Source organism: Zonotrichia albicollis, chromosome 22, assembly GCF_047830755.1.
Source record: "Zonotrichia albicollis isolate bZonAlb1 chromosome 22, bZonAlb1.hap1, whole genome shotgun sequence".
Taxonomy (NCBI): Eukaryota; Metazoa; Chordata; class Aves; order Passeriformes; family Passerellidae; genus Zonotrichia; species Zonotrichia albicollis.
This window is the reverse complement of record NC_133840.1, coordinates 7,018,626-7,043,801: the sequence shown is the minus strand read 5'-3', so window position 1 is coordinate 7,043,801 and position 25,176 is coordinate 7,018,626. Positions and strand designations below refer to the sequence as shown.

Below are 25,176 nucleotides of genomic sequence, written 5' to 3'. Positions count from 1 at the left end.
AAAATTATTTGGAGGTGTAGCTTCTTTAGAAGAGTTAAAAATCTGAAGCTGAAACTGAAATGTGCCTGGCTAAGCCCAAGCAGATATTTCCTCTACTAATTTTCCTTCACCCAGAAGTTAACAAGGCAACAACAGAAAACAAACCCAAACAAAAAGCCCTTTGCACAGCTCTGTGCTCCCCAGTAATGGGATGCAAATGTTATTACCTTTTTCTTCACATGATGGAGACCAGAGGATGTGAGGGATTTGCTGCGTCCCCTGAAAGCCCAGTGTCCCTGGGTGTCCTGGAGAACAAAATCACAGCTGCAGGGAGATGTGGGAAGGATTGCTCTTGCTGCTGCTCACATCTGTAAGGACCATGCAGAGCTCAGGGGGATTTAGATAAAGGGTAACAGCAGCAGGAGGCAGAGTGAGGGTGCTTGAGGGATGTCCTGTGTGATGGTGATCACAGGGGTCTGAGGATGAGGGAAGAGACGAGGATCTGACTCCATGTTTCAGAAGGCTTGATTTATTATTTTATGATATATATTATATTAAAACTATACTAAAAGAATAGAAGAAAAGGATTTCATCAGAAGGCTGGCTAAGAATAGAGTAAGAAGGAATGATAACAAAGGCTTGTGGCTTGGACTCTCTGTCCAATGCAGCTGGGCTGTGATTGGCCATTAATGAGAAACATCCAACATGGGCCAATCAAAGATCCACCTGTTGCATTCCACAGCAGCTGATAATCATTGTTTACATTTTGTTCCTGAGGCCTCTCAGCTTCTCAGGAGGAAAAATCCTAAGGAAAGGATTTTTCATAAAAGATGTCTGTGACAGTCCTGGACCTGTAAGCCATTCCAGCCCAGCTCCAAGTGCTCACTGGCCTTGTGCAGGGCTGGGGTGTTGGGTGAGGGCTGTGGGGGCCCTTCAGAGCCCCAAGGAGGGAGGGAAGGAGTGGGGGAGAATGAACAAACCATGGTGTGGTGACCCTGAGGCTGAAATGCTGACGTGGGAAATCAAACCTTTGCAAAAGTGCCCCTGGCAATAGTAATAATAACAATCATCATCATCATCATTGTGCATTTGCTGGAGAAAGAATGTGCAAACAGTATTTTGATGCTCAGGGAGCCAAATTCTTCTGAATTCTGACCATCCTTTTCAGTGGCTTAAAGAGTTCTTTTCCTTATTGGCCTTTCAGCTGATTTTTTTTTTCTTGGCTAAAGGAAGCCAGTGCTAAATGTTCAGGATGAGGAACAACTAGAGCTTGACTGAGCATCCTGAATGTCACAGGTTTGTGGGTTACAGGGACTTTGAGCAGAGAGGAGATGTCCAACCCTAGAGCTGCCCTGCAGCTCTGCAGCCCCAAGTAATAAAACTCAAAGCAGGGGTGGAATTTGAGGTCAGAAATCCCAACTGGAAACATGATGCATGTTTGCTATCTATCTAATGGTTAACTTTGGATGAGGTTCACTAAGGAAACCTTGCTTGTCTGGCTCTGGAGTGTCTCTATGAAACACAAACCCCAGCGCAGCACACGTTGCTTGGCTCCAGACTGTGAGAGAGTCCCTGTCCTGTGTTACACAGGTGCAGAACCAATATTGTGAGAGTCCCTGCAGACTTCACTGTGAGCCTGATTCAAATGTTTCCTTTTGTCCTGTCTGCTTCCTTATTTCATCTTACACTGCACCATATTTTGACTGCATTTTCCCTGTGATTGCTTCTCCCAGCAGGGAGAAATAGTCTGCTTTGTGAGGGATGTGAAGCCGTCTCAACGTGAGAGGCAGTTTTGAGTGTAGTGGAGTTTCTGTGTGTTCTTCACTGGGTCCCATGGAGTTTCTCTCCATGTCATACAGCAGGGATTGAGGAGAAATGAATTCAGCTCAGTGATGGTGGGATCAGACATGGGATTTTGGCATAGTGAGGATGCACTCTGTAGTGTTTTCCCTGGGAAGGAGCCCCAGGCCCTGTGGACATCCTGCCCTCAGCTTCCTTTGCACTGCATCTCATTTTCTCCCAGAACACTTCCTTGTAGTCACTAAAACTCCTGATTTTCTTTTTGATTTTCCTTCAATTGCATTTCATTTGATGATACCTCCTTTTCAAAGTGTTTCTAAGACCTTCTTTTCTCTTTCTGGGATTTGAATGCATCAGTTTTGGCAAGCTTTGGTCCATGTCCCTGAACTTGCAGTCTGCTTTGTGAGGGATGTGAAGCCATCTCAATGTGAGAGGAACTTTTGAGTGTAGTGGAGTTTCTGTGTGTTCTTCTCTGGGTCCCATGAAGTTTCCCTCCATGTCATAGAGCAGGGATTGAGGGAAAATTAATTTAGCTCAGTGATGGTGGGATCAAACATGGGATTTTGGCACAGGGCTGGACTCACTGTAGTGTTTTCCCTGGGAAGGAGCCCCAGGCCCTGTGGACATCATGCCCTCAGCTTCCTTGGCTGGAAAACCTGTGGAATCCCTCTTTCAATTTGGGGACTTTCAATCTAGTTTAGATTTGTCTTGCTGTGAGAGGTTTCTAGATACATATTGTTCCTCCTACCTATTTTTCTGTATTTTCTGTCCTTTTATTTGCTGTCTGCTTTGCTGCCATGCCCTGTGAACCAGGGCAGGGTTTGTTTGGTGCAATATCAAAATTATTGAGTAGCCCCAGTGACACCAGCATCACTTGGAGCTCCAGTCAGCAAGGCTTTAGCAAACATGCTGGACAGGTAAAATCTTTGTTTTCAGGGTAACTTCAGTCAGGCTGTGTTAGTGAAATGTCCTTGTAAAAATAAAGATGATGCATTTCTATCCAAAAATGTTGCATCAAAACCCAGCCATTCCCTGCTAAACCTCCCTCTGACAGATAGAGATGGCTTGGACATGGATCTCACAGCTGATGGTTGCCTGTGAATGAATGATCCTGATCAAATTCCAAACGCTGACAGAGCACCAGCCTCACCAGCAGGATGGGGAAAAGCACAAATCCCCAGGCTGAGAGGAACTGAGGATAAAATTAGTGACTGGGGTGGGAGTGTGCATGTGTGAAATCTTAAATAAAACAACATGAGTATTTAAGAATAGACCTGGGTATAATGGAGGGGTTTTGGCTTCATTTGCCAAATAAAAAAAAAATGGAAAGCAAAATTATTTGGGAGAATCTGAAATAGAAAATGTTAAGGTTTTGACACAGTGTAATAACTAAAATATGGGTTTGGGTCAACCAGAATTGTTTCTTTTGACCCAAACTAAACCATTTACTTTCACTTAAGACTATTTAATATGTTCATTTATTTTTAATTTAAGCGAGATTTTTAAAAAATGCTATTCAAAACTTAAGGCTGAAACATTTAATTCAGAAGGTATGAAAAATAATTTAATAAAACCCCCTAGAGATAATATTGCAAAACTTTTAAAACTTTCACCTATTTTTTCCACTTGAAACAATGTACCAAATTTTGTGTAGCTTCTTGAATTGTAGTTTTTACTCCAACAACTTGGAGTAATTTGCATTTTGTGGTAAACTTGATTTTCACTCAGTTTTGCTGAGGTTTTCCTTACAGACATTTCAAAATCACTGAATATCCTGATAATGAAAAAACATTTATTGTTTGTTTATGGGAAAAAAGCGCCTTTTCCTCTTTAAGAAGGAAAAGAAGAAAGTAGACATGAAAATGAAGTATGAACACTTTACAAGAGGAAAAGGATCAGATAGCAGTTCTCATAAGAAAGGAAATCTGAGCTGCTTTTTAAAGATAGCCAGTAAAGTTAAGGGGAAGGGTTGTTATAACAGAGATATGAGAGACATTGCAAATGGGGGAATTTTGGCAGTGATTGGGGTCTCGTAGCAGAGATGGTGAATTATCTGGAATGAAGGTAAAAAGGCAGAAATATTCTGGAGGTGTTCTGTTTCATATTGATAGGCAACCTAATAACTCACAATTTCCAGGTGAAGATAAAACATCCCAGCCTGCAAAATCCTGATGTGAAAACTGTGGGAAAGAACAAACCCCCTTTGATCAAAGACACCATCTTTAAGTTTCTCTGAGCTCCAGGTTCCTGATGTGGGAGATGTTTTAATTGTGCTGATGAGCAGGATGAGGGAGATGTTGTGGGGCTCTGCCAGTCCAGAGTGGAACCTGGATCACAGAATGGTCTGAGCAGGAAGGGACCCCAAAGAATCAGAGTTCCACTCTTGAGTGAACAGAAGAGTAAATGCAGGCTGGAGGGTGAGGCTGTGGCCAGGCTGGAGCCTGCAAGGTTTGCCAGAACACAGATTTGGTGCAGCTGGACATGGGAAGTGTTGGGGAGAAGAGGCAGCGAGTGCACAGCCCCAAGGCTGCCAAAGCTCCAGGAGAGCTTGGACACCACTCCAGGGATGCCCAAGGTGGGATTGTTGGGGTGTCTGTGCAGGGCCAGGAGCTGCACTGGATGATCTTTGAGTCTCTTCCAGCTGAGGATATTCTGTGGTTTACAATGCACACAGCAAATAAATATCAGGGCAGTAAAAACAGAGCGGTGGAGTCTTAATGATCCTACACTAAACAAAACTCAGAGAGCTTCCCCTTGCAGAAACAGCTCCTGCTCTGGCTTTACTGGGGCTGGAGCTGTGGCCAGGGTCAGAGCCCTTCCCTCCCTTTGATTGCTGAGCCTTTGCTCCTCAGGCCAGAGGCTACTGGGTGACAGAGGTGTCCATCCCCTCCCTGCCTGCTGTCAGCCTTTCACATGCTCAAACCCAGTCACACACAGCCTGCTCTAAACAAGCACAATTAATAAAGCCTATCTAGCCAACATCTGACTCTCATTAGAGGAAATGTGTTGAAAAAACAGATCCCAGGTTGGCTGTGATTTATGGCTTGGGCCTGCTATCCTTCACAGGCACTGGCGAAAGCTTTTGCAAAGGGCCAGAACATAAACTACTTAAGGAAACTCAGTAACCATGTAAAAAGGCTGGAAGGGTCAAATCAGACAAATTAAAGAGAGGTGGAGATGCAGGCCCAGGCTGGCTGTCCCCCAGCTGGGGCCACCTAGGTAGGCACAGAAGATCCGTGTTCATATTTCTGTTGTGGAATTTGACTTGAAATTCCTCCTGTGGCAGTGTCAGAAAGTGTCACTGTTCTTTCTCTGGCTAAAATGTCCAATGTGTGTGGCAGTAGGGATGGAGGGGTCAGTGGTCTGGTGGTTTCTCTCAAGAGTGTCCAATAAAACATCAGTGCATGAGATCCTGGGTGCTCACTGAGTTAATGGCGCTTCCTATTTGGGAGTTTTGAGTTCATCTCTTTGCAAAGAAACATGGTGCACTGGGTGAATTTAGCTGAGTTCTTCCAGATTTGCTCAGAGACTGCTCTGAACTTGTCCTGGGGGAAGGTGTCTGCTGAGAAAAGCTGCTCTCCTGCTTGCTTGGACAGACAAAATGTTCTTGTAGCTGTGTCACTGATGTGTCAGGGCAGAGCTGTGGCTGTGCTGCTGCAGGAGCTGATGCTGCAGTTGCTGCACACTCAGAGCTGTTGTGTTCAGTTCCTTGGAGCTGCTGTTCCCTTCCCAGAGCTCCAGCATGGGCTGTTGGCAGCTCTGGTTTGCTGCCCTGCCCTGGGGATCACCCAGCCTGTCCTCTGTGCATGCCATGCAATGAAAGTGCTGGACTAGATCAGATGGACAGGGAAGAGCTGCCAGGCAAGTTGTGGCACAAAAATTAAGTATTTTATTTGTTCCTCTGCATATATGTTACATTTGGTCCTTTTTCATCCTTTGACCTTGGATCCTTTACATTAAGCTAACAATGGTTGAAAGGAAAGTGATCCTGGGAGGGGGGAAGTGCCTTGTTTGGAGTCTGAGCAGGTTGAAGCATGAGCTGCAGATGTGATTCTCAGTCCCTGGGCCTGCCTGTGTGCTATGCCCCATTGCACTGCAAGGTTGAAGTTTCTTGTAATAGTAAAATATGGTCTTGAAAAAAAATGGCTGCAAAGACTTTATTTGTTTAAACAAAGGCTTTGTGATTTCAGAATTCTCCCCCCTTTCATATGCTATAAACCACCTCCTCTGCCTCCCCTCTGAAACACAAATTTTGGAGCAATCCATCAAGAAAAAGAGAGACAGAGCCTTGATCCCTTGACTTCAGTTGAGCTGTGCAATTTATATCTACTGAGCATCTGGCTGTGGGGAAACCAAAAGCTCTTTTAATATTCTGCAGAGACTCTGGGTGTACAAATGAGTGTGGGCTGTCAGAGCTGAGAAATGGGGCAGAGGTGCCAGGAGGTTTTTTGCCTTCTCACACAAAACTGACCTGTGGCCCCATGCTGAAAGCTGGTCTGGTTCCTCTTTTACTGCCCTCAGTGCCACTGTGATAACTGTGCTGAAATCATCAGAGCCCTGCTGGTATCAGGCTGTTACCACACTGTCCTTGTTAGGAATTGAGTTTGAAGGCTTGAGAAGGTGAAGTGTGCAACTATTTAATAATGAAATTATGCAGAGCAGGAGTGCCAGGTTAACAAGGAACCTGAAGTCATCACTCTCTGCTTTAGGTCACTCTCAGGGGTGTATCCAGACTGGAAGCTCAGATCAGATCTGGAGTGCTCAGATCATCTCCTGTTGGCAAAGCTGCAGCACTGGAGGCTGATCTTTAATCAAAGATGGGTTGAAATATCAACTTTTGTGTCAGGGTTAAGGGAGTCACAGCTGGTACAGAGTACCTGGGTTGTTATTTTCCAGCATGTGAGGTCTTCCATCTCTTCTCTGCATTAGAATTTTCCATCCCTGCAGTTGCATTCCAGCTGAAAGGAGGAATGGGAAGGGAGAGAGGTGCTGGGACAGTGTTGTGGAGACAGACTGGGTGTCACAGGATATGCTGGTACTGTCTCATGTTCATTATCTCAATTATTTATCCTCCCTGCTGGAATATTTCTAAAACAAATCCTACCATGTGTTTTGAGGTTGGGATTCATAGAGTGAAATCACAACTCCTTTCTCAGGGTTTAGCTGGAAAAATACAAATCTGCCAACTAGGAATAGAAGAGAAATAAACTGTGGTTCTGTGTAGCAACAAGTGATGGATTTCTGCAGATATGGAAAGCGTCTGGTCTGCAGTCCCAGGTCAGAGAGTGTGTGCATTTGCCCCAGGGTTATATTTGTTCCATGAGAAATAATGATGTGAGATTCTCAAGCTCTTCTAAGTAACACAGATTGCTTCCACCCTGATCAGAAAATTCAGCTTCAGAGTCTCAGGCCTTGGAACCAGCAGCCATCAAGATCAGACACTAAATACTTCAGAGCATCGTGCTTAGGGAAGATATTTATTAGCTCGATTTGTCACCACCATTCTCAGTGTTCCTGCAAGGACAGCTGTGGATTCCAGCCCCTGAAGAGTTCTGCAGCCCTGAGCATTCATCTCTGCCTTCCAAAGCCTTGTCTGCCTGTTGGTCAGATAAATAAATGTCACATGGATTTGTTGGCAGGACTCTTGCCTTAGTAAGGTCTTTTGCATGAGGATATCCACTTTCTGGATTATTTAAATGTCTTTTGGGCCCAGTCTAAGTACCTTGGGTGTGGATCTGTGTTTCCAGGCATTTCACAACAGAAAGGATCAAAGATCAAATCCAGCCTGAACTTAAGTAGTTCTATTTCTGACCCAGGCTGTGTTTTCTGCCTGTTTCAACAGCACTGACATGAAGATCATATTAGTACAAATATCACATGCAGTGACACTGCTGGTTTCTCTCCTCTTCTGTCACTTTGTCCATTTCAATCAAACCTTTGCTGTTGCAAATGCACCTGAGGGGGCTCTTTGAGATGTTCTTCAAGAGCAGAGAGAGCTGCTGGACTGGTGCTGGTTCTGAAGCCTGTCCTTCCCCTGGGGAGCTGGTTGATTCACCTGTACACAGGAGTGGCACAAACCCCATTTTAATGAGCTCAGCTCTCCAGAGGGACCTGAAGTGCTCAGTTCATCTCAGAGATGGTTTCCAGGCAGTTCAAGTCAGTCTCTCTAAACCTGTGGGAGTTAACTAATATGTGCAAGCCAGCAGAAGTGAGAAGAGGACTCTGTGTTTTATTTGCTCTGTAACACATCTGGTGCCTCTCTTGGCTCCTGGGAGCACTGGATTTATTCACTCTTATCTTTCTGTGGGGATGAGCAAGATCAAAAGCCTGAAGCCAGTTCCATACAGGAACCAATTCCCTGTTTCACGCACCACAAGCAGATCCAGACCAAACAAACCTCACCCATTTCCTTCCCCAGAGGACAGTGCACTTATGGCACTTGCATGTTTATGGGTCAATTCAAGCCAAAAGAGATTGCCCAAGATCTATTGCAGAAAATAAAAATAAAAGAAAGTCCATGTCAGTATTGACCTGTGAGGAAATCCCTCCATCTGAGTGTTCCTGAAGCATCAGATGCTTTTTCTGCAAAATGTTGTATATTATGAGGTGGAAAATCTATGTCTGGCTCCTTTGGGAAGCTACACAGCTCCTCACAGAGGGCCAGTGTGAGAATTCCTTTGCAAAGTGGATGCAGTGGGTTGCTGTTAGCACTCAAACAATCTTTTTAGCCTGTAAATCACCGGGGTGGAACAGCCCAGCTTCCTGTTCTTCCAAGCCATGCACTCAAATCTTTGTGTGGCTGGGAGCCACCAGGGCAGGCAATGTGCTCCACAAAGCCAGCAAGAGACTGGGGATGGAGACTGGAGAGGTCCCCTGGGGGCCTTGTGAAACAGGGGGCAAATCTTGTTAGGGGGAGCAGCAGAGCTCAAATATTGGGGTGTTCCCTCGGGGCAGAATCCATGTTCACCCATTCCTTGCCATAGGGAACCTTTGAGTTTCCCCTCCATCCTCTGCATCCCTGCAGCCTCAGCTGCACCTGAGCAGTCTGTAGGGGCTCAGGGACTACAGGACAACATTCCCAGCCCTGTGGAAGCAGCAGAGTTAAATACTTCTGTCATGGTGTTCACAGGGGTCTGAGGGAGGAGATGAGGATCTGACTCCATGTTTCAGAAGGCTTGATTGATTATTTTATTATATATATTACATTAAAACTACACTAAAAGAATAGAAGAAAGGATTTAATCAAAAGGCTAGCTAAGAATAGAAAAGGAGTGGAAGGAATAACAAAGGCTTGTGTCTCGGACAGAGAGTCTGAGCCAGCTGACTGTGATTGGTCATTAATTAGAAACAACCATATAAGACCAATCACAGATGCACCTGTTGCATTCCACAGCAGCAGATAATCAATGTTTACATTTTGTTCTTGAGGCCTCTCAGCTTCTCAGGAGAAAAAATCCTAAAGAAAGGACTTTTCATAAAAGTTGTCTGCAACACCACACCAGCGTGCACCAGTGCCAGGACAAGTGTCTCTGCCTATGACAGCAGGCCATGCTGGTTGGCAGCATGAAAAATCTTAAAACTGATTTTTATTTCATCTACCTTCTGCATTTTGGGACCTTCATTTCACACTCTGCCCCACTGAACATCCCCAAACAAGGTTCATGTAACGTGGCTGTGGCTGTGAGCTGTGCACTGGATTTGGATATTTATTTTGCCTCATGACTGATCTTGACTGACTTTTCCATGATCCCTGGATAAAGGGATCAGCCTGGAGCTGTGTGTGAGCACACAGAGCAGCTGGCAGTGTGACATGGCTGTGTTTTGTTCTCTCTGTGACATGAGTGTGTTTTGTTCTCTCTAGAATGCATGAACTGCACCAGACTGGCTGACATGAGCGAGAGGCTGAACACTCTGGAGGCCAAGGTAAGGAGCTGCCTTTATTCTCCTGTTCCACCAACATTTCCAAGAGTTTCTGCTGAAAAACGCATCGAGTTGGCAGCCCTGGATTGATCAGTGCCTCTCCTCTCTCCATGGCAGTGGCTGTGCCCCAGAACATGAGGCACTGTTTGCTTCTGACCCTGTTCCTTCCCCTTCCCACATGGCTGCATCCCTGCCTCAGCCCACTTCCTCCAAAATCCTGCTCAGACCTCAGAAACACCTTGCCAAGTGTTGCCATCATGTTTATTTGTCACTGTTTGCCTGTCCCACCTGCCCTCCCTCTGCCCTGCTGTATTTCTTCAAGTACAATCCAGTCCTGCTTTCTTTATCCCTTTTTCTGAAGGGTGGGAGGCTCTCATGCATAGTTTAGTGGAGACAAATATTAGGGGGAGGCCTTCACATTTTGAAGTTGGTTTGTGTTTTTTTTTTTTCTACAAATAGTTTAATTTCTACCTACTGGGATTCAGATAAATTGTTCCAGTCTAGCAGCAAAGCAGCTGAGTCAGCATTCCCCTTTGATCTGTGGTCCCTCCTGTGGCAGCCCACTCCTGGCTGCTACTTATCATGCTTTGGTCCCTTTAAGGCATTTACTGCTGTTATTATTCATTAACTGATGCTTATCAATGACATAAAAGAATTTAGGGAGAAACCTTTGTGGGGGGAGGTAGTGGTTGTGTGGTGTTTTTGAGACCAGTACATGATATTGTGGTAATTTGGGAATTGTTTGGGCTGAAATGAAGTCTGGAGCCTCCTCAAAGCTTTCCCAGTTATATTTCACTGGAGGAAAATGAAGGAATATGGGGGGAATGAAGTTCTGAGGAGCAGGATTGTTCCAGTGGAAACAAGGGGTATAGTGCAAAGGGCCACAGGGAGCAGGGGCTTGCACTGGGGGTCCTCTGGCAGGGCAGGACAGAGGGACAGGACAGAGGGACCCCTGTGTGTGCTGTCCTGAGTGCAGGTGAGCCACAGGCCTGGCCTGAGAGACGTGAATCAGCCCTTCCCTCCCAGGCTGGACCTTGCTTTGCTGTCCAGGATTTTCTGTGTGTGGCTGCCTGGAAAAGGACAAACAGAGGCTGTCCCGCCTGTCCTGTCTGTCCTGTGTCTGTCCTGTCTGTCCCGCCTGTCCTGTCTGTCCTGCCTGTCCTGTGTCTGTCTTGCCTGTCCTGTGTCTGTCCTGTCTGTCCTGCCTGTCCTGTTTGTCCTGCCTATCCTGTCTGTCCTGCCTGTCCTGTGTCTGTCCTGTCTGTCCTGCCTGTCCCGCCTGTCCTGTGTCTGTCCTGCCTATCCTGTCTGTCCTGTCTGTCCCGCCTGTCCTGTCTGTCCTGCCTGTCCTGTCTGTCCTGTCTGTCCTGCCATCACTGCCCCTCTGGTGCCTTGTGCTGCTCAGCACTGCTGTGGGAACTGTTGGGTACCTGTTGCTTATTCCCCAAATTCTGGGACTCTGCCTGGGCCCTCCCAGGGGGCTCCCCTGACTCTCCTGAAGTGTTTTTGTATCAGGAAAGAGATGCACTGGATCTTTTCAGTCTTCAGGTAGTTGTTTAATGTTATCTTATCTAGAGTTTTGCATGCTGTCCACACAAGGCTCAGCACACTGGAAAAGCACCACAAAAATGGCCAACAATCTCTTGGTACAAGGGTTTTTAAAGCTAAACTATCCAATTAGGAACAGACACCCAGATTATTCCCCTTTTAACCCAATAACTGATCCCAAAGAGCTGCAATGCAGACTTTTCCACCCAATTACAAAATGCCACCCAAACCCATGGAGAAGGAGGAAGAAGAAGCATGAAGAAGAAACCCTGGATGACACCCTGTGCCCTCCATCTTGTTCCATCCACAACATACTAAAAATCCCAAAACCTAAATTTCTCACCAAATGATATACCTACACTACTCTCTATAATCTATTTCACACTTTTGTGGATTCCAGTCTATTCTGGAGTTTAGGAAAGTTTCTCCATGAATGAGGGTCAAAGACAGTGCTGCCCTGGGGGTCAGGGCACCCCAGAGCAGACAGAGAAATATCCCAGGTCTCGGGGTTTGCACAGGTAACGAGGTGTAAAGGCTGATGGCAGCTCAGTTGGGGCCTGGCAGGACTTTGGGGAGGGGGAAGGAGATTCCACCTGCCCAGACCCCTTTGAGAAGTCAGGCAGAGCGTGCTGTGTCTCTGATTTAGTGCTGCAGGCAGGCACTTGGTGCTGTGGCAGCACTAAGTGATGGTTTCCCTCCTGACTTCCCTCTGCTCCCACACAGACCCAAGCTGGGAGCAGGGCTCATCAAAAGGGTTCACTTCTACAGAGGAAAATGAGTTATTGCCTTCCTTTTTGAAGTACTAAAGACCATGTGTCTGCAAGGAGACCTTCTGCAGCACAGCCCAGCAAGGTCCTTATCAATCTTTTGGCTTCCACTTTGTTTGAAAAGCTGTGGATGCTTTACAAAAATTGTCTGTAGCAATGAAACAGAGAGTGAAGCAACAGCACACGACTGCTGGTGCTGTACACAGGAGAAATGTGCTGATTCCCCCTTTTTTCAAGGTTAATTTAAGTTCAGTTTGATCTGTGTAGCTATCTAATGAACTCAGTTGTTATTGTTCAACAATAGCCAGCATCATTTAAAGGTGCTTATGTTTGTTTGGTGGTGTCTGCATTCCTGCTCTGGATTTTGGAGGCAGATCCGTTTTGCTGGATGATCTGGATGTGAAGTTGTCTCTCAGCTGTACACACTGTTATCTTGTAATATCCCATTTCACCACAACAACCTGAAGCTGTTTTGAGGAGCACACAAAGGGTGGGATGGGCACACACATCTCTGCCAGTGCCAGAGGCTGTTTCCCACTGGATTTTTGCAGGTTTTTTCTGCAAAGGCAGATGGGGAATTTCATCTTCCCCACAAGCAGAGCTGGATTTTCCTGCTACAGTGCTGCTCCCTCTGGAGGGAGCTGAAATTGAGGCACTTTGCTGCTTTTGCTCTTTTGAATTTCAGCCCAGAATGACCGAGGTGAGCTCAAGGAATGGCAAAGGGAAAGAACAGCCTGAGGTTTCTTCTTTCCCCACTCCTCTTCAGCTTTTATAGCAGCCCCCCTAAAAATGGGGATATAACCAGCAATGGTCTCATCTTTCCTATTACAAGGGTGAGCTGGTTCATCCAAATTGTAAGATCAGTGTCCAAATGAGGTAATAAAAGCAACCCTCTGATTTTAGTAATGTGAGAGTTGGATCAGAAGGTGAGAGGCAAAAATAAACACAGAGCAAATGGAATGAAAAATGACTCATTAGGGACCAGTGCTTTTATTGCCCTTGGGGAGGAGAGAGGCTGAGCCGTGGCTCAGCTGCAGCAGAACCAAATCCTCAGGTGCCTCACACCTTGCTGTGCTGCCCCAGGATGTCCTTGTGCCTGCAGGAGGGGCTTCTGCAGGCAGGGAGGTGAGGGCACATGGAATCAGGCTCCATCCTCATCTCCTATTTCCAGCTGCCACATTGTCCCCCCAGGATGGAGCTCATGTGCTCACCAGCCCCACTGAGTGCCAGAGTTCTGAGCCTGATTGGTGGTGCTGAGCTGGAAATGTACAGGGCACAGACCTGTGCCAGGGAGGATGGTGCCCACCCTGGGCTGCAGGACAAGAAATGCTGTGGACTGGAAGAAAAGTGCTTCCTCCCCAAGCTCCAACATGCCAACCCTTTTTATCTCCTGTGACATCTTGGTTTACACCCCCACAATACCCCTGAGCCCATGAGAGCCTCACTGGTGGGACAGCAGAGCAAAACCCTGCTTTTATTTCATAGCAAAAGTTTCCCAAAGAGTAAACCCTGTGTTTATTTCATAGCAAAGGCTTCCCAAAGAGTAAACCCTGTGTTTATTTCATAGCAAAGGCTTCCCAAAGAGTAAACCCTGTGTTTATCTCATAGCAAAGGTTTTCCAAAGAGTAAACCCTGTGTTTATTTCATAGCAAAGGCTTCACAAAGAGCAAACCCTTCTTTCACTTCATAGCAAAGGTTTCCCAAAGAGCAAACTCTGCTTTCTTTTCCCAAAGAGCAAACCCTGCTTTTATTTCATAGCAAAGTTTCACTCAAGCCAGCACAGCCCCTTAGTGGGAAGTGTTTTCAGCCCTTCCTGAATTTCCTGAGCTTGGTGCTGCCCTCCCGTGTCACAGGACTGAGCCCAGACAAACCTGGGGAGTGCAGACAGCACTGCCCATGGCAGGAAGGGCTGGAAAAGGAGCAGGGCTGGAAGGGGAGCAGAGCAGCTGGAAAGGGAGCAGGGATGCAGGCAGAGCTGCAAGTGGGGCTGGCAGATTTGCAGTAAAATTTGCAGGCAGCTGCACACAAATTCCTGCTCATTTTCCTCTCCCATTTTCTCTAAGTAAGCACCACCACAGAGCTCTGGGCAGTATTAATCCCAGGTTTGGGCTGGAGTTGGAGTGCAGTGCTAGCTCTGAGCTGATCTAAGCCAGCCTTATCTCCTGACACAGCTCTTGTGAAGCTCGTGGTGTTTCACTTCCAGCTTTAATGCCTGGAGATAGCATTACATATCCAGTGTCTGATTGATTCATTGTGTGATTGATAAATGACATGCATAGTTTTTGCATGAAAACAGCCCCTGTAATGTGATTCCCCCACACAGAAGATTCTGAAAGGTTTTAAAGAAAATCTTTGTAGAGTGCAAAGAATTTGATCAATTCATTCCTATTTTTCTGAAATCAGCCCATTTATTTAGGAGAGATCACCAACAGCACCTTCACTACCTTGTCTTTGGATGGTAAAAGATCATAACTTGGATCATTGTATGAAATGTTTCTGTATTTCTCTTCTCCCAGGCAGTTACATTAAATACTGGCAGCTGTCTGGGATGTTTTATGGGGTTTGTCTTTCCTTTCTCTGATAGACAATAAAACAATTCCCTGCTGGAGGGGAGGAATATTTGGAAGACAGCAAATGTTTCACGGTGCTGTGACATGGCAGAGAGATTGGGAGGGGAACCAGAACTGCCTGGCTGGGAGGCTGCTGCTGCCTCTGCAGGGTGGACATGAGCACTTGCTTGGTACTTCAAGGACTTCCACGGATTTTCAATGTTCTGTATGTGATAGCTAGGAGCAGGTATTTCCTTTCCTATCTGAACAGGAAGGTGGTATTATTATTATTATTATTATTATTATTATTATTATTATTATTATTATTATTATTATTATTATTATTATTATTATTATTATTATTATTATTATTTCCTAATGGCTCTGTGCAGAATCTGTTTCTCCAGCAGTACACTGAATTTAAGGAGAATTTGGGTTGTTTCACAGGTTGCTATATAATAACTGACTGGTTTCTGGTAGCAGTAACAACATGGAATAAATCCCTGTAAAATTTCTAACTTAATGCTGAGTTTTGAGTAACTTAATGACTCAAATATCCCTAAGAATAAAATGCAACTTCCTAACTGATTCTTACAAAGAGGAACCATGAATCAAGACTGGGTGGGCAAACTGAATTTTGTGTAACTTTGCATCCATCTCTTTTTTGTAGCTGCACTGCAACAATTCTGATGATGAGGCAGTTTGGGTACTGACCCTTCTCCCATTGGGCATCCTGCTGTCTTTCAGAATGATGGTTAAAATCCTTTCCTCCTAAAGTCTAGAGATTTTTGGACCTTATTTCTTATCACTGTTGGATGGAAGGAGCAGTCCCCTAAGACTGATCCATGTGTTTGGCCAACGCTGTAAATTGTTTGCCAGAACAACAAAAAGGCTGCAAAGGCCTCCTCATCCACCATTCCCTCCCACAAAGTCTTCTAGTTACAAGTTTGGCATTTTTAGTCAAATGGATTTAATATTTTCATAAAATAACTTTGCAAAATTCTCTTTTCCTGACACGCAACTGAAGTTTGCCAAGCAAATCCTATGTCTGCATTAGGGGATACTTTTGGTGTGTAATACCTGGGAACACTGCTTACAAGCTTGGATTTTTTAAGATAAATACATTTGTGGGCAAACAGTAGGTTTTGTCAAGGGAGGTGTGTGAGGAGCCCAAGGGATGTGCTCAGATCCTTTTGTAATTCGGTGTCCAAAGATTTGAATTTCCATTTGATTCTAATCAGAAATTCTATGGGAGCTTCATAAGTAAAGTATCACTGTGAGATAAAAATGACTTTGGGTCCTTTTTCTTTGAATTTGTACTGAGGTGAGCCAGGAAAGGCCCAATGTCCTCATCTTTTCCTTCATTCTGCTCTCTCCCAGCAGCTTTTAGAGCTCTGTGGAGGAGAATAGCACATGAGGCACCTGAGCCTGCTTGAGGTGACCCCTGAGCTGATCCCAAAGGCACTGCTGGGCACAGGGGGCACTTGCTCAAGACTAAATTCACCTCAGGCTGGGCTGGTTCCACATCCCTGGTGTTTCTACATCCCCAGCAATACCTGGGGCAGAGGAGTGGTTTTGAGGGTGGAAGGTTACAGCTCCCATGTATTTTTATATGGTGTTTTAAAGGCACAGTGGTGAATCTGATTTCACCCTGAGCTCCCTTGCGTGCTTTGTGTACAGAATTGCTGGATCCTCTCCCCATCTGGCTCTTGTGTTAGGCTGGGCTCTCAGCAGCAGGGTAAATCCCACTGGGAGCACACTCAGAGGAGCTCCCCAGTGCCTCACTGGAGCACAGCCAATCCTTCCCTCCAGCTGTTCTCTCAAGCAAAGCCTCCAGGGTCTGAGGAGCTGCTCAACAGTGCCTGTGTTTGGTCTGAACTGGGAGGGCAGCTGGGCTTTTGTGTCTTCTCTGCCCTGATTTCCCTCCTGAAGGTACCTGCTGAGGAAAGAGTTGCATTTTCCATCCTGATTTTGGAAATCTGATCTCTTTGTAGAAAGAACAGGAACTGTGCTACCTGATAGAAGCCTTTATCCATGTTTCTGTCTTCCATGCATTATCTGGTGACACAAACCTCACCTTTTGCTCTGCACTGAGTCACTACAATGACATCAGCTAGTGTTCCCCTCATAATTTATCAATGCAACAACCTCTCCATGCACTAATTATCTTGTCCCTTTGGCCAAAGCCTCTAAGATGTTGCAAGTCTGAAGTCACCCAGATTCTCTGGGCAGCCAGTTCCTCAGATGTTGGTGGGCACTTACTGGATGTCTTTTGGCTTTTGAAACCAAGCACTTGTGTCAGTGCTGGAGCCTTGTGTTCACAGGTCCCACTTTGCTTTGAGAGAGAGACCTTCCCCATCACGTTTTGTCAAACTCCCTGTTTAGATCTGTCTTGATGAATGATTAAAAAACTCTTATATTGCCAAATAATTTGCTATGAAGAAAGATCTGTCCAACAAGTTATGTAATTTGCCATTATTAATCAGCTTGTGTCTCCACAAGATCAAGGGAATTTTACTTTACACTGGAATTTTTAGCTGATGAGTTGGATTCATGCAGTTTCTTTTCCTCCGTTTTAGAGAGGGATGGAAGGGAGTTAATTTCACCAATGCTTCAAGAGACTAAATATCCCCTGTTTATTAATTAATAATATCCATCTGGATTTTTATCCAAAGAAAAAAGCATTCTGAGCTCTGTCATATCAACTTTTAAATCTTTGGAAGCCTAGCTGCTCTTCCCTTGTTTCTAACACCTACCTAGTTACAGGACATCAGGAATGTGAGCAGATGATGGGAGGAGGCTGCCTTTGTGAAATCTTTTTTTTGATGAGTGGGAACAACAAAACCAGGGTTCTGGAAAGCCACTACAAGCCAAAAAACGTCCTCTGACACCGAACATCTCCAGAAGATGAAAATCATCCTCCCATTTCCATTGTCCCTGGCCTGAGCTTTTGATCTGACGCAAGAAATGTGGTATTTGTCTGAAGTTGAGAAAGTTTATGCTGGCAGATGGAGAAGGAGGAGGTGGGTTGAGAAAGCTGGGCCTGAGCTCCAGGCACACAACGCCCGTGTCCCCGCGGAGGGCCGCGAGCGGAGCGGGATCCACGGCCAGGCTTTGGGAGAGGAGCAGGAGCCAGAGCCTGCCCTGGAGCCTGGTGGGTCTGGGAGCCCCAGAGAGACCCCACAGCCTCTGGAGCTGGCCCTGAGCCTCGCTCACTTATGCTTCTTTCTCATAAAGAGATGTTAGTAAAACAATCACACAGCCTTGTCAAGACTCAATTGCAGGTGAAAACCCAGCACATCTCTACCCAAACATGGCCAACCACCCACAACTTCCAGGACAATTCCTTGCCTATCATAGAAGAACTGATAGGAATCCATGACCATGCCCTAATGGTTGCACTGACAATCTGCAGCCTAGTCCTCTGCCTGTTAACCCACACACTTACAGAAAATCTGTCATCAAGTACAGTTGATGCACAAGAAATGGTCCCCATGATGGTCCCCATGTTCTGAGTGGCTCCTGCGGCCAGCACAGCTCCTGTGCGCTGTTGGCAGCAGAAGTGGCTCCATCTCAGTCCCTTCCAGCCTCCTGACCCAGCTCAGCTGAGTCTGACCTGGGTCTGAGCTAGAAACAAACCCTCTCTTGCCAGAGGCTCCAGTTCAGCGTGGCCATTTCGGCTGATTTGAGCTTTTCCCTCCATAAATGCAGAAAGACAAAAGTTTGAGTGTTTTGCTGAGTTGAGGCTGTCCTTCAACTCAAACTGCACATTGCAAGGTGGGAAGGAAAGGGTTTTTTGTGTCCTGCAGGGATCTGCTGTCCTGGCACCACAGGCACCAACATTGTCCTCCTCTCTCCTTCCATGGCTGGCTGGTGAGTGACATCATCCACCATTCCCTCCCTTCATTTATCTGGTGGCATGAGGATGTTTTTTGCCTGCATTCTTCATGGAAGCAGAACTTTTGTGTTGGAAGTTTTAGCAGCAGCACAGGTGGGCACTGCTTGCAATGAGGTTTCCCTGTGAAAACCACACATTCCGCCCTTGATGTTATCCCTCTCTCTACCTCAACCCTATTGACTAGAAAATACCAAGATTTTAGTACTGAGACTTTAATACACTGCACATTTTGCTAATTTTCTTTCTGGCTGTGAGCCTCTGTGGTATCATTTTCCAGCAGTTTACTCAGAGGGCTCAAAACGTTCTTTTTTTTTGTTTAATGAAAGTGGGAATTCTCCTCGAGTCCCCTGACTACAGCAATGGCAGCCTAAAGAAAAACAGAACGTGACAGAAAGTGGATGAATGGCTCCAGTGCTATTGCAATAATGTGTAAGGAGCCCATTTGTGCTCTGTGCTGTGTGAGCTGTGAGAGGACACTCCTTGTTGAAAGAGCTGTGTGTAGTTTGAGATTTTTGAATGTGACTAAATCCCTTGTGCTTCTCCTTCTTTAGCTTGGCTCTGTGGATTTCACGGATGTGAGAGCTCTCCTCTTTCTGCTTTATTTCTTTTGGGCATTTTTCAGTCCTAATCATAAAAACTAGAATTTCTCAGCAATTTCAAGTCTGGAGACTTCCTGACCTGTATCATTTCATGCCCAGGGAAAATAAACTTCTTCCTATGGTTTGAGCCTTAATGACTGCAAAGTATATATAGTCAATTTATAACACGCATGCTGGATTATCCTGTGCATGGCTTTACAGCTTTTACAGCATTTATCAGCAGAGTGCTCATTTCAAACATGCTGTTTTAATGAAAAGGATACCGTTGCCACTGTTTTGTGTTGATTATGTGGTAACACATTTTTATTATCACCCATAAAAATGATTTGGAGCCGTTCCACTCCAGATGCGACCTTGGGCAGGGCCACGGGCCCCTGTGCTTTGCTGGGCCCTGACCATGGCTGCAGGGATTGAACATCCCTGTTCCCACAGCTCTGCAGAACACTGGCCAAGACAGCCCCTGGGTGCCCCTTCCTCACAGCAGGAGCATCCCAGCCCTGCCCTGGCTGCAGCCCCTCTGATTTGCCACCTCCAGGGTTTATTCTGCCTCTCTACCCGAGCACATCTTGGCAACATCCAGATGTTTGCTGGGGAAGTGAAAGGATGATATAATAAATAATATAAAGTGATGCAGAAAAGGTCTTCAGCTCACACTTGAGTCCCATGGCAGTGGAAGTGAAGCACAGTTATGGTAAGGCACATGCTTAAGTGTTTGTTGAACTGATAACACGTTTCCTGGAAAGTCTGAGGAATAAATCACTGGGTAGGAGCACGGAGTGCAAGAGGCAGATGGAATTGATTCCTTCCTGCCTGGCATCAGTCAAACCTGGTGAAGAAAACCATTGTGACCTTGCTCCATTTTGCTGTACTCAGAAAGAAGGACTCTGGATCTGTAAATAAAGATCCTTGCAATAAAGGAAGAATTTTGCTTGTTTGCAAGAGTGAGGTTCAGTTCCCTTGCACTTAACCCAGCTCCCAGTTTAATTAGTTTCTGATTCACCCCCATCAGGCCAGTACATTCTGCAGGAAGTTCATCATTCCTGGCGCTGCTGCAGTGCTGGCTCTCACCAGGCCTTGCAATAAAGAAGTGATAAACCTTGTAATAATTGCAAGTTAAAAACAAACAAGTGGAGCCAAGTCACTCTCATTTATAATTGCAGTGTGACTTCATTATGTAAAAACAACACAGTGTGTAAAGGCTGAAACTTCTAGGGATTTAATGGAAAGTTTGAGTTTCCCTTTTATTTCCCTTATCCCTAAATTAGTATTGCTTAGGTGGTTTTCAAAGAGGAAAAGATGATGCTGTAACAAACCTCAGTGCTGCATGCCTGGAAAAATGTTCCCGTGTTGGAGACCAATTCCCAGTTTCATAGAGGCTACCAGAGGGCAGGGAGCAGAGCCTGAGGGACAGCCTGGACCATATGGGGAATGTGGGGTCATTTTGCCAAGGAGAGAAGGTTGTAAATGGCCCAAACACCTCAGGGATGCCTGTTGGGATGTGGGTTTGTTTGCAGGTGTGTGTTTGCGAGGCCTAGAGAGGTGTGAGTTTTAATAATATCCTACTGCTTCTAAGCAGAGCTCCTTGAGTAAATAGACTTTCTTTTTTTTTTTTTTTAATTCCTTCAAAGTTCAAGTACTTCAACTCTCTAAAATCTTCATCTTCTCCATCATCTTTAATTCAGTCGATATTTGTGCCTTTACAAGCAGTACTTGTCCTCTGTTTGCTACCCTGGGCTTTCAGGTACAGCCCTTCACCTCATCCCAGTTGTCAGTAATTCCTGATTTTCTGGCTCTGGTTTGAGCACCAGCGAAATGCTCTGTCCCTGACAGCAGCTTCAGTCCCTGCTCTCATGTTTCTCACCAGGGACACAGTCCCTCATGAGGCCAGGTCCCTCTGGAGGCAGTGAAGTCCTCTCCAAGGAGGGTGTGTGTGGGATACACTCACAATTAACACAGCAGCTTCCTAATTGATGCTGATTTCCTAAAACCAATAAAGCTTTTATGCCAAAATCCCATAATCTGTGAACAGAGTTATTCCCAGCCCTGTCTGGCAAGAAGAGGAGTTTAGGAACTCCTCAGGAATTGAGACCATCCAGGTCAGAGATTATGGAATGTTCTGAGTTGGAAGGGACCCACAAAGACCACCCAGTCCAACTCTGAAGGAAAGGGCCCATGTGGGGGCTGAACCCATGTCCTGGTTTGAAAAGCCAGGTGTCTGCTAAGGAAGGCAGGAGCCTGCCTTGAAATGGAAAATGTAAATTGTAAATCCCCTCTCTCTGAATTATTATAATTTTGAAACTAAGGGGCTCTCAAGCAAAGATATGGGAGTAGAAATAACAGTTCTTTACTAGGGAAGAAAATAAAAATAGAAAATGCAGTAATACAAAACAACACAGCCAGAGTGAGAGCAGTCCCTGCCCCCTGTGTGCCAGGGGGTGTCCCAGCCCCATCCATGGGGGCTCCTGCAGTGCCAGCTGTGGCTCTGCTGCAGCAGGGATCCTGCACAAGGGGGGAGTTTTCCTCTGCAGCTCCAGGGCTGCTGCAGATGGGCCTGGGCTCCCTCTGGCCATGCAGGGCAGCAGAAAGCTGCTCCTCTGGCAATGCAGGGGGCAAAGGCTGCTGTGCTGTGCCAGGCTCAGATTGGATCCAGGTAGGAATGCTTGGCTCCTCCCCTGGGCGCAGCATCTCCCCATGGGATGCTGGGATTGGATCAGCCCTGCAGGGACACTCAGTGGCCATGGACAGCAGAGATCTCCTGGAGGGAGGGTTGGCTGTGGGAGAGATAAAGAAAAAACTGCCCATGGACAGCAGAGAACTGCCCTGTTGGAATTCTGAACATCCCTCTGGCTGTCCTGGAGTGCCAAGATCTCTGCCAGGGGCTCAGAGACTCTGGCACAGAGCCCAAGGTGCCCCTGTGGTTTTGATTATGACCCATGGAAAAAGTTACCAACCTTATATGAAGATCTGCAAGCCACAAGTTTAAGTAGAATGATGGTGAATTTATCACAGGGTGAAAAATAGATTTTTAGGGTTTTTAGAATGGAGATTCAGGGGGCAAGATGGAGGGAACTGGGCATGTCCAGCCTTTCTCCTTCTTCTTCTTGGCCTCCATCTTCTCCTGTGATGGTGGCACTTTTAGATTGGCTTAGAGTAGAAGCTCACTGTCTAACTTAGGTGATAGGTATTGGAAAGTAATTGCAAATATTGTACACACAGTTTTTAATATAAAAAGATAACTGGGGGCAGGAAGAGTGCCTCAGATTGTCTTGCTGAGCGGACCTTGGCTGGACAAGAGAAAAAATTTTATAGGTAAGATACAATAAAAACCCTTGAGACTGAGAAATGAAGAACTCTGACGACTCCTTCAAGCACCAGGCTGAGGAAAAAAGACTTTCTAACATATCTCAAAGTCACTCTAACCAGCAGCAATCCCTAGACTGCCCCAGCTCTGACAGATGGCAATAGAATTCACACCCCCATTTCCAACCTAACACAACCCTGGGCTTGTGAGCCCCTTGCAGTGGGAGCCAGCTGAGCTGTGTGTGTTGGTTGCCCTGTGCAGATCCTGCTGCTGGAGGCTGCAGAGAGGAGCCCAGCCCTGGAGAACAACCTGCCCATCACGGGCACCACGGCCACGTGGGACCAGGAGCTGCTGCCCGACGCCTTTCCCCTGCTGAACCCCGGCACTGTCCTCAGGAAGAACGTGGCAGCTGTTGGTAAGGCTGGCCTGCTCTCCCCAAATCACCCATCCCACAAACACCCTGCCTTTGGGGGAGCTAAAAGGAGTCTGGGCCTGCTCTCTCCTCGGGAGCTGCAGAGCAGAGGGGTTGGGAGGTCTCTGCCCTTCCCGGAGCTCAGCCAGAGCAGAGCAGGGATGTGCTTGGAAAATATCCATTGTAGCTGCATTATGCCTGGGGCAGCCACAATTTCTGTTGGCACAAGCATCTGCTGGGAGCTGGATTTGGGTCTGTTTGAGTTCTGTTAACCCCAGCAGGGCCACTGTGTGTTTCAGTGGGCTTGTTTTAAGTTTTTTTGAGGATTTTGAGGCCTGGACACATCAAAACGTTCCTGAGGAAACTCCAGAGAGCCATCAGGATCACAGTGGGGCAGTTCCTGCTTACCTACAGAGCACCAAATGCAGTGTTTCCTGGTCTGGGAGCAGTGCTGGGGGGTAGAGGAATGGGCTGCATGGGTCATTCTTGGTTTTATTAGGACAAAAAACTTTCCCATGAATAGCAGCATCAGTTGCAGTCTGCTTTATATTTTCTAAATTTGCCATAAACGCAATGGGCTGTTTTATGATCCCTCTTGTGGCATGAAAAAAAAATACACTTATAAGAAACTCTCCCTCCTGAGCCCACTTGGCCAGACAAATCCCCACACATTGAATTTTCTTGACCTTGCCATCTTTTTTCAAGACCCCTGCTCTCTGCTTCCAAAGCCCTGTCTGTCTGTTGCTTTGCTTGCTCCTAGAGCAGTTCTTTATTCTTTAGGGCCTGGTTTGCTTTTTTCTTCTTCTTCTTTTTTTTTTTTTTTTTCATTTTTTTGGCCCAGGCAGTTTATTATGGCAGCAGACTTGGAGCAACCAAAACAGTCCAGATGTCATCCCTGTTTATGATTTGTCATGATGCCACAACATGGAGGGAGGTTCACTAACAATATGTTCTGCAAAATATTCTCAGAACCACAGCCACAGCTGCCAGGAGCTGAATGAGAGCAGCTTCCCCAGTGTCCATCAGATGCTCATTCTGCCTCTCCCATGTCATTTATTTCTGCTGTGGCAGTGGCTCTGCACTTTGCTGCACCAAAGGAAAATGCTCTGGGCCTTCCATGCCAGGTCCTGTCCTCATGGAGGCTCCTCATACGTGGTCCTGTTGTTTTGCAGAGATAGCCAAAAACTCCACAATTTTGTGAAAGTTGTAAAGCTGGTATGTTTATTACAGTGCTGGACCATGTGGAGATTGCTCTCCTTAAAAGACATGCTGGGAACTTCAGGTTTCTATTTCCCTCTCAAATACATATGCATACAATTTCACAATAGGTTCATACATATTCATTTTTACGAATTTCGGGTGACATTTTCTGCTAGTTCTTCTTTATCAGAAAGAATTCTTAGGTCAGGTTGACTGCAGTCAACAGCAGTCTTACAGCAGTCTCTGTCTCTCTTTATCAGCTTTTGTCTCCCCGCTCCTTATCTCTGTCCTTCATTAAGCCAGTTTCCCTGAGCCTAGGCCTTGCAGTGAGGCAACATACTGTGTTTTCTGACCACAAACTCAAAGATGTACATTTCACCTAAATCAAAATGGATTTCTACTCTGGAGAATTTCTACTCTGTCTCACTGCCCTGCTGGGCACAGAGCAGTGCCTGCCTCTCCCCCAGGCTTCAGAGCAGCTGCCCTGCAGCACTTTGACCAGCCCATGGTGCAGGGCCAGCACCTCCCAGCCCTGAGCAAGGCCAGGTGGGCACTGGTGTCACCTCCTGAGGCAGGTGGTGATGTCTGAGCTGTGGGTGAGCCTGTGGTGTCAGCCAGCTTCCAGGCTCTGTGTGTGTGCTGCCAGGTGTTGTCCTTGCTCACTGTTACCCTCTGTTTTTCTGGCCTTGATTTATTTAACCTGGTGTGGAATAATAACTGTGGTGTAAGAAAGGAATCAGGAATGCACTGGAGCATTTGGAGCCAGGCCAGGGTCTTTCAGCAATGAGAAATAATCACTTCAGTGGCTCATTGACACTGCTGGAGCCCCTAGCCAGCCTCTGTGGGCTTCAAATTCCTGTTTTGCTCAAGAGCTGTGGAATATTTCATGGATCTGGGTCCATATTTGGCCTCCTTCCCTCCCCACACCAGTCTGTGCCCACGATTCAAAGCCAGCCAGAAAAACTCAGCGTGGATTTTGGTGGAGTGAAGGGAACTCCACACAATTTGGGATGGAGAGGAGATGCCCATTTTGCATGATTTCACCGCCATGCCCTGACTTGCTGCTCCAAGCTGCCCCCAGGTTTTCTTACAGGGATCTCAGGAGATCTTTAATCATGGGGGATATTGGAGAAGGTGGAAGCCAAGCCAAAATCCTGAGTGTCCTGGGTGATTCTGTGGAAAGCAAACCCTCTGTCCCTCCCA

At 46.3% G+C, this 25,176-nt stretch overlaps 1 protein-coding gene across 7 annotated transcripts in view; it reads left to right on the top strand.

Annotated features, from left to right (window-relative positions):
• The window catches only part of COL26A1 (collagen type XXVI alpha 1 chain), a 169,658-nt gene that overhangs the window by 115,063 nt on the left and 29,419 nt on the right, over nucleotides 1-25,176 (top strand). For all 7 annotated transcript variants that reach the window (XM_074556866.1, XM_074556869.1, XM_074556865.1 and 4 more), the window contains 2 exons: nucleotides 9,641-9,702; nucleotides 22,623-22,776. In XM_074556866.1, the coding sequence (XP_074412967.1) occupies nucleotides 9,641-9,702; nucleotides 22,623-22,776 (216 nt within the window). The remainder of the gene's footprint in view (nucleotides 1-9,640; nucleotides 9,703-22,622; nucleotides 22,777-25,176) is intronic.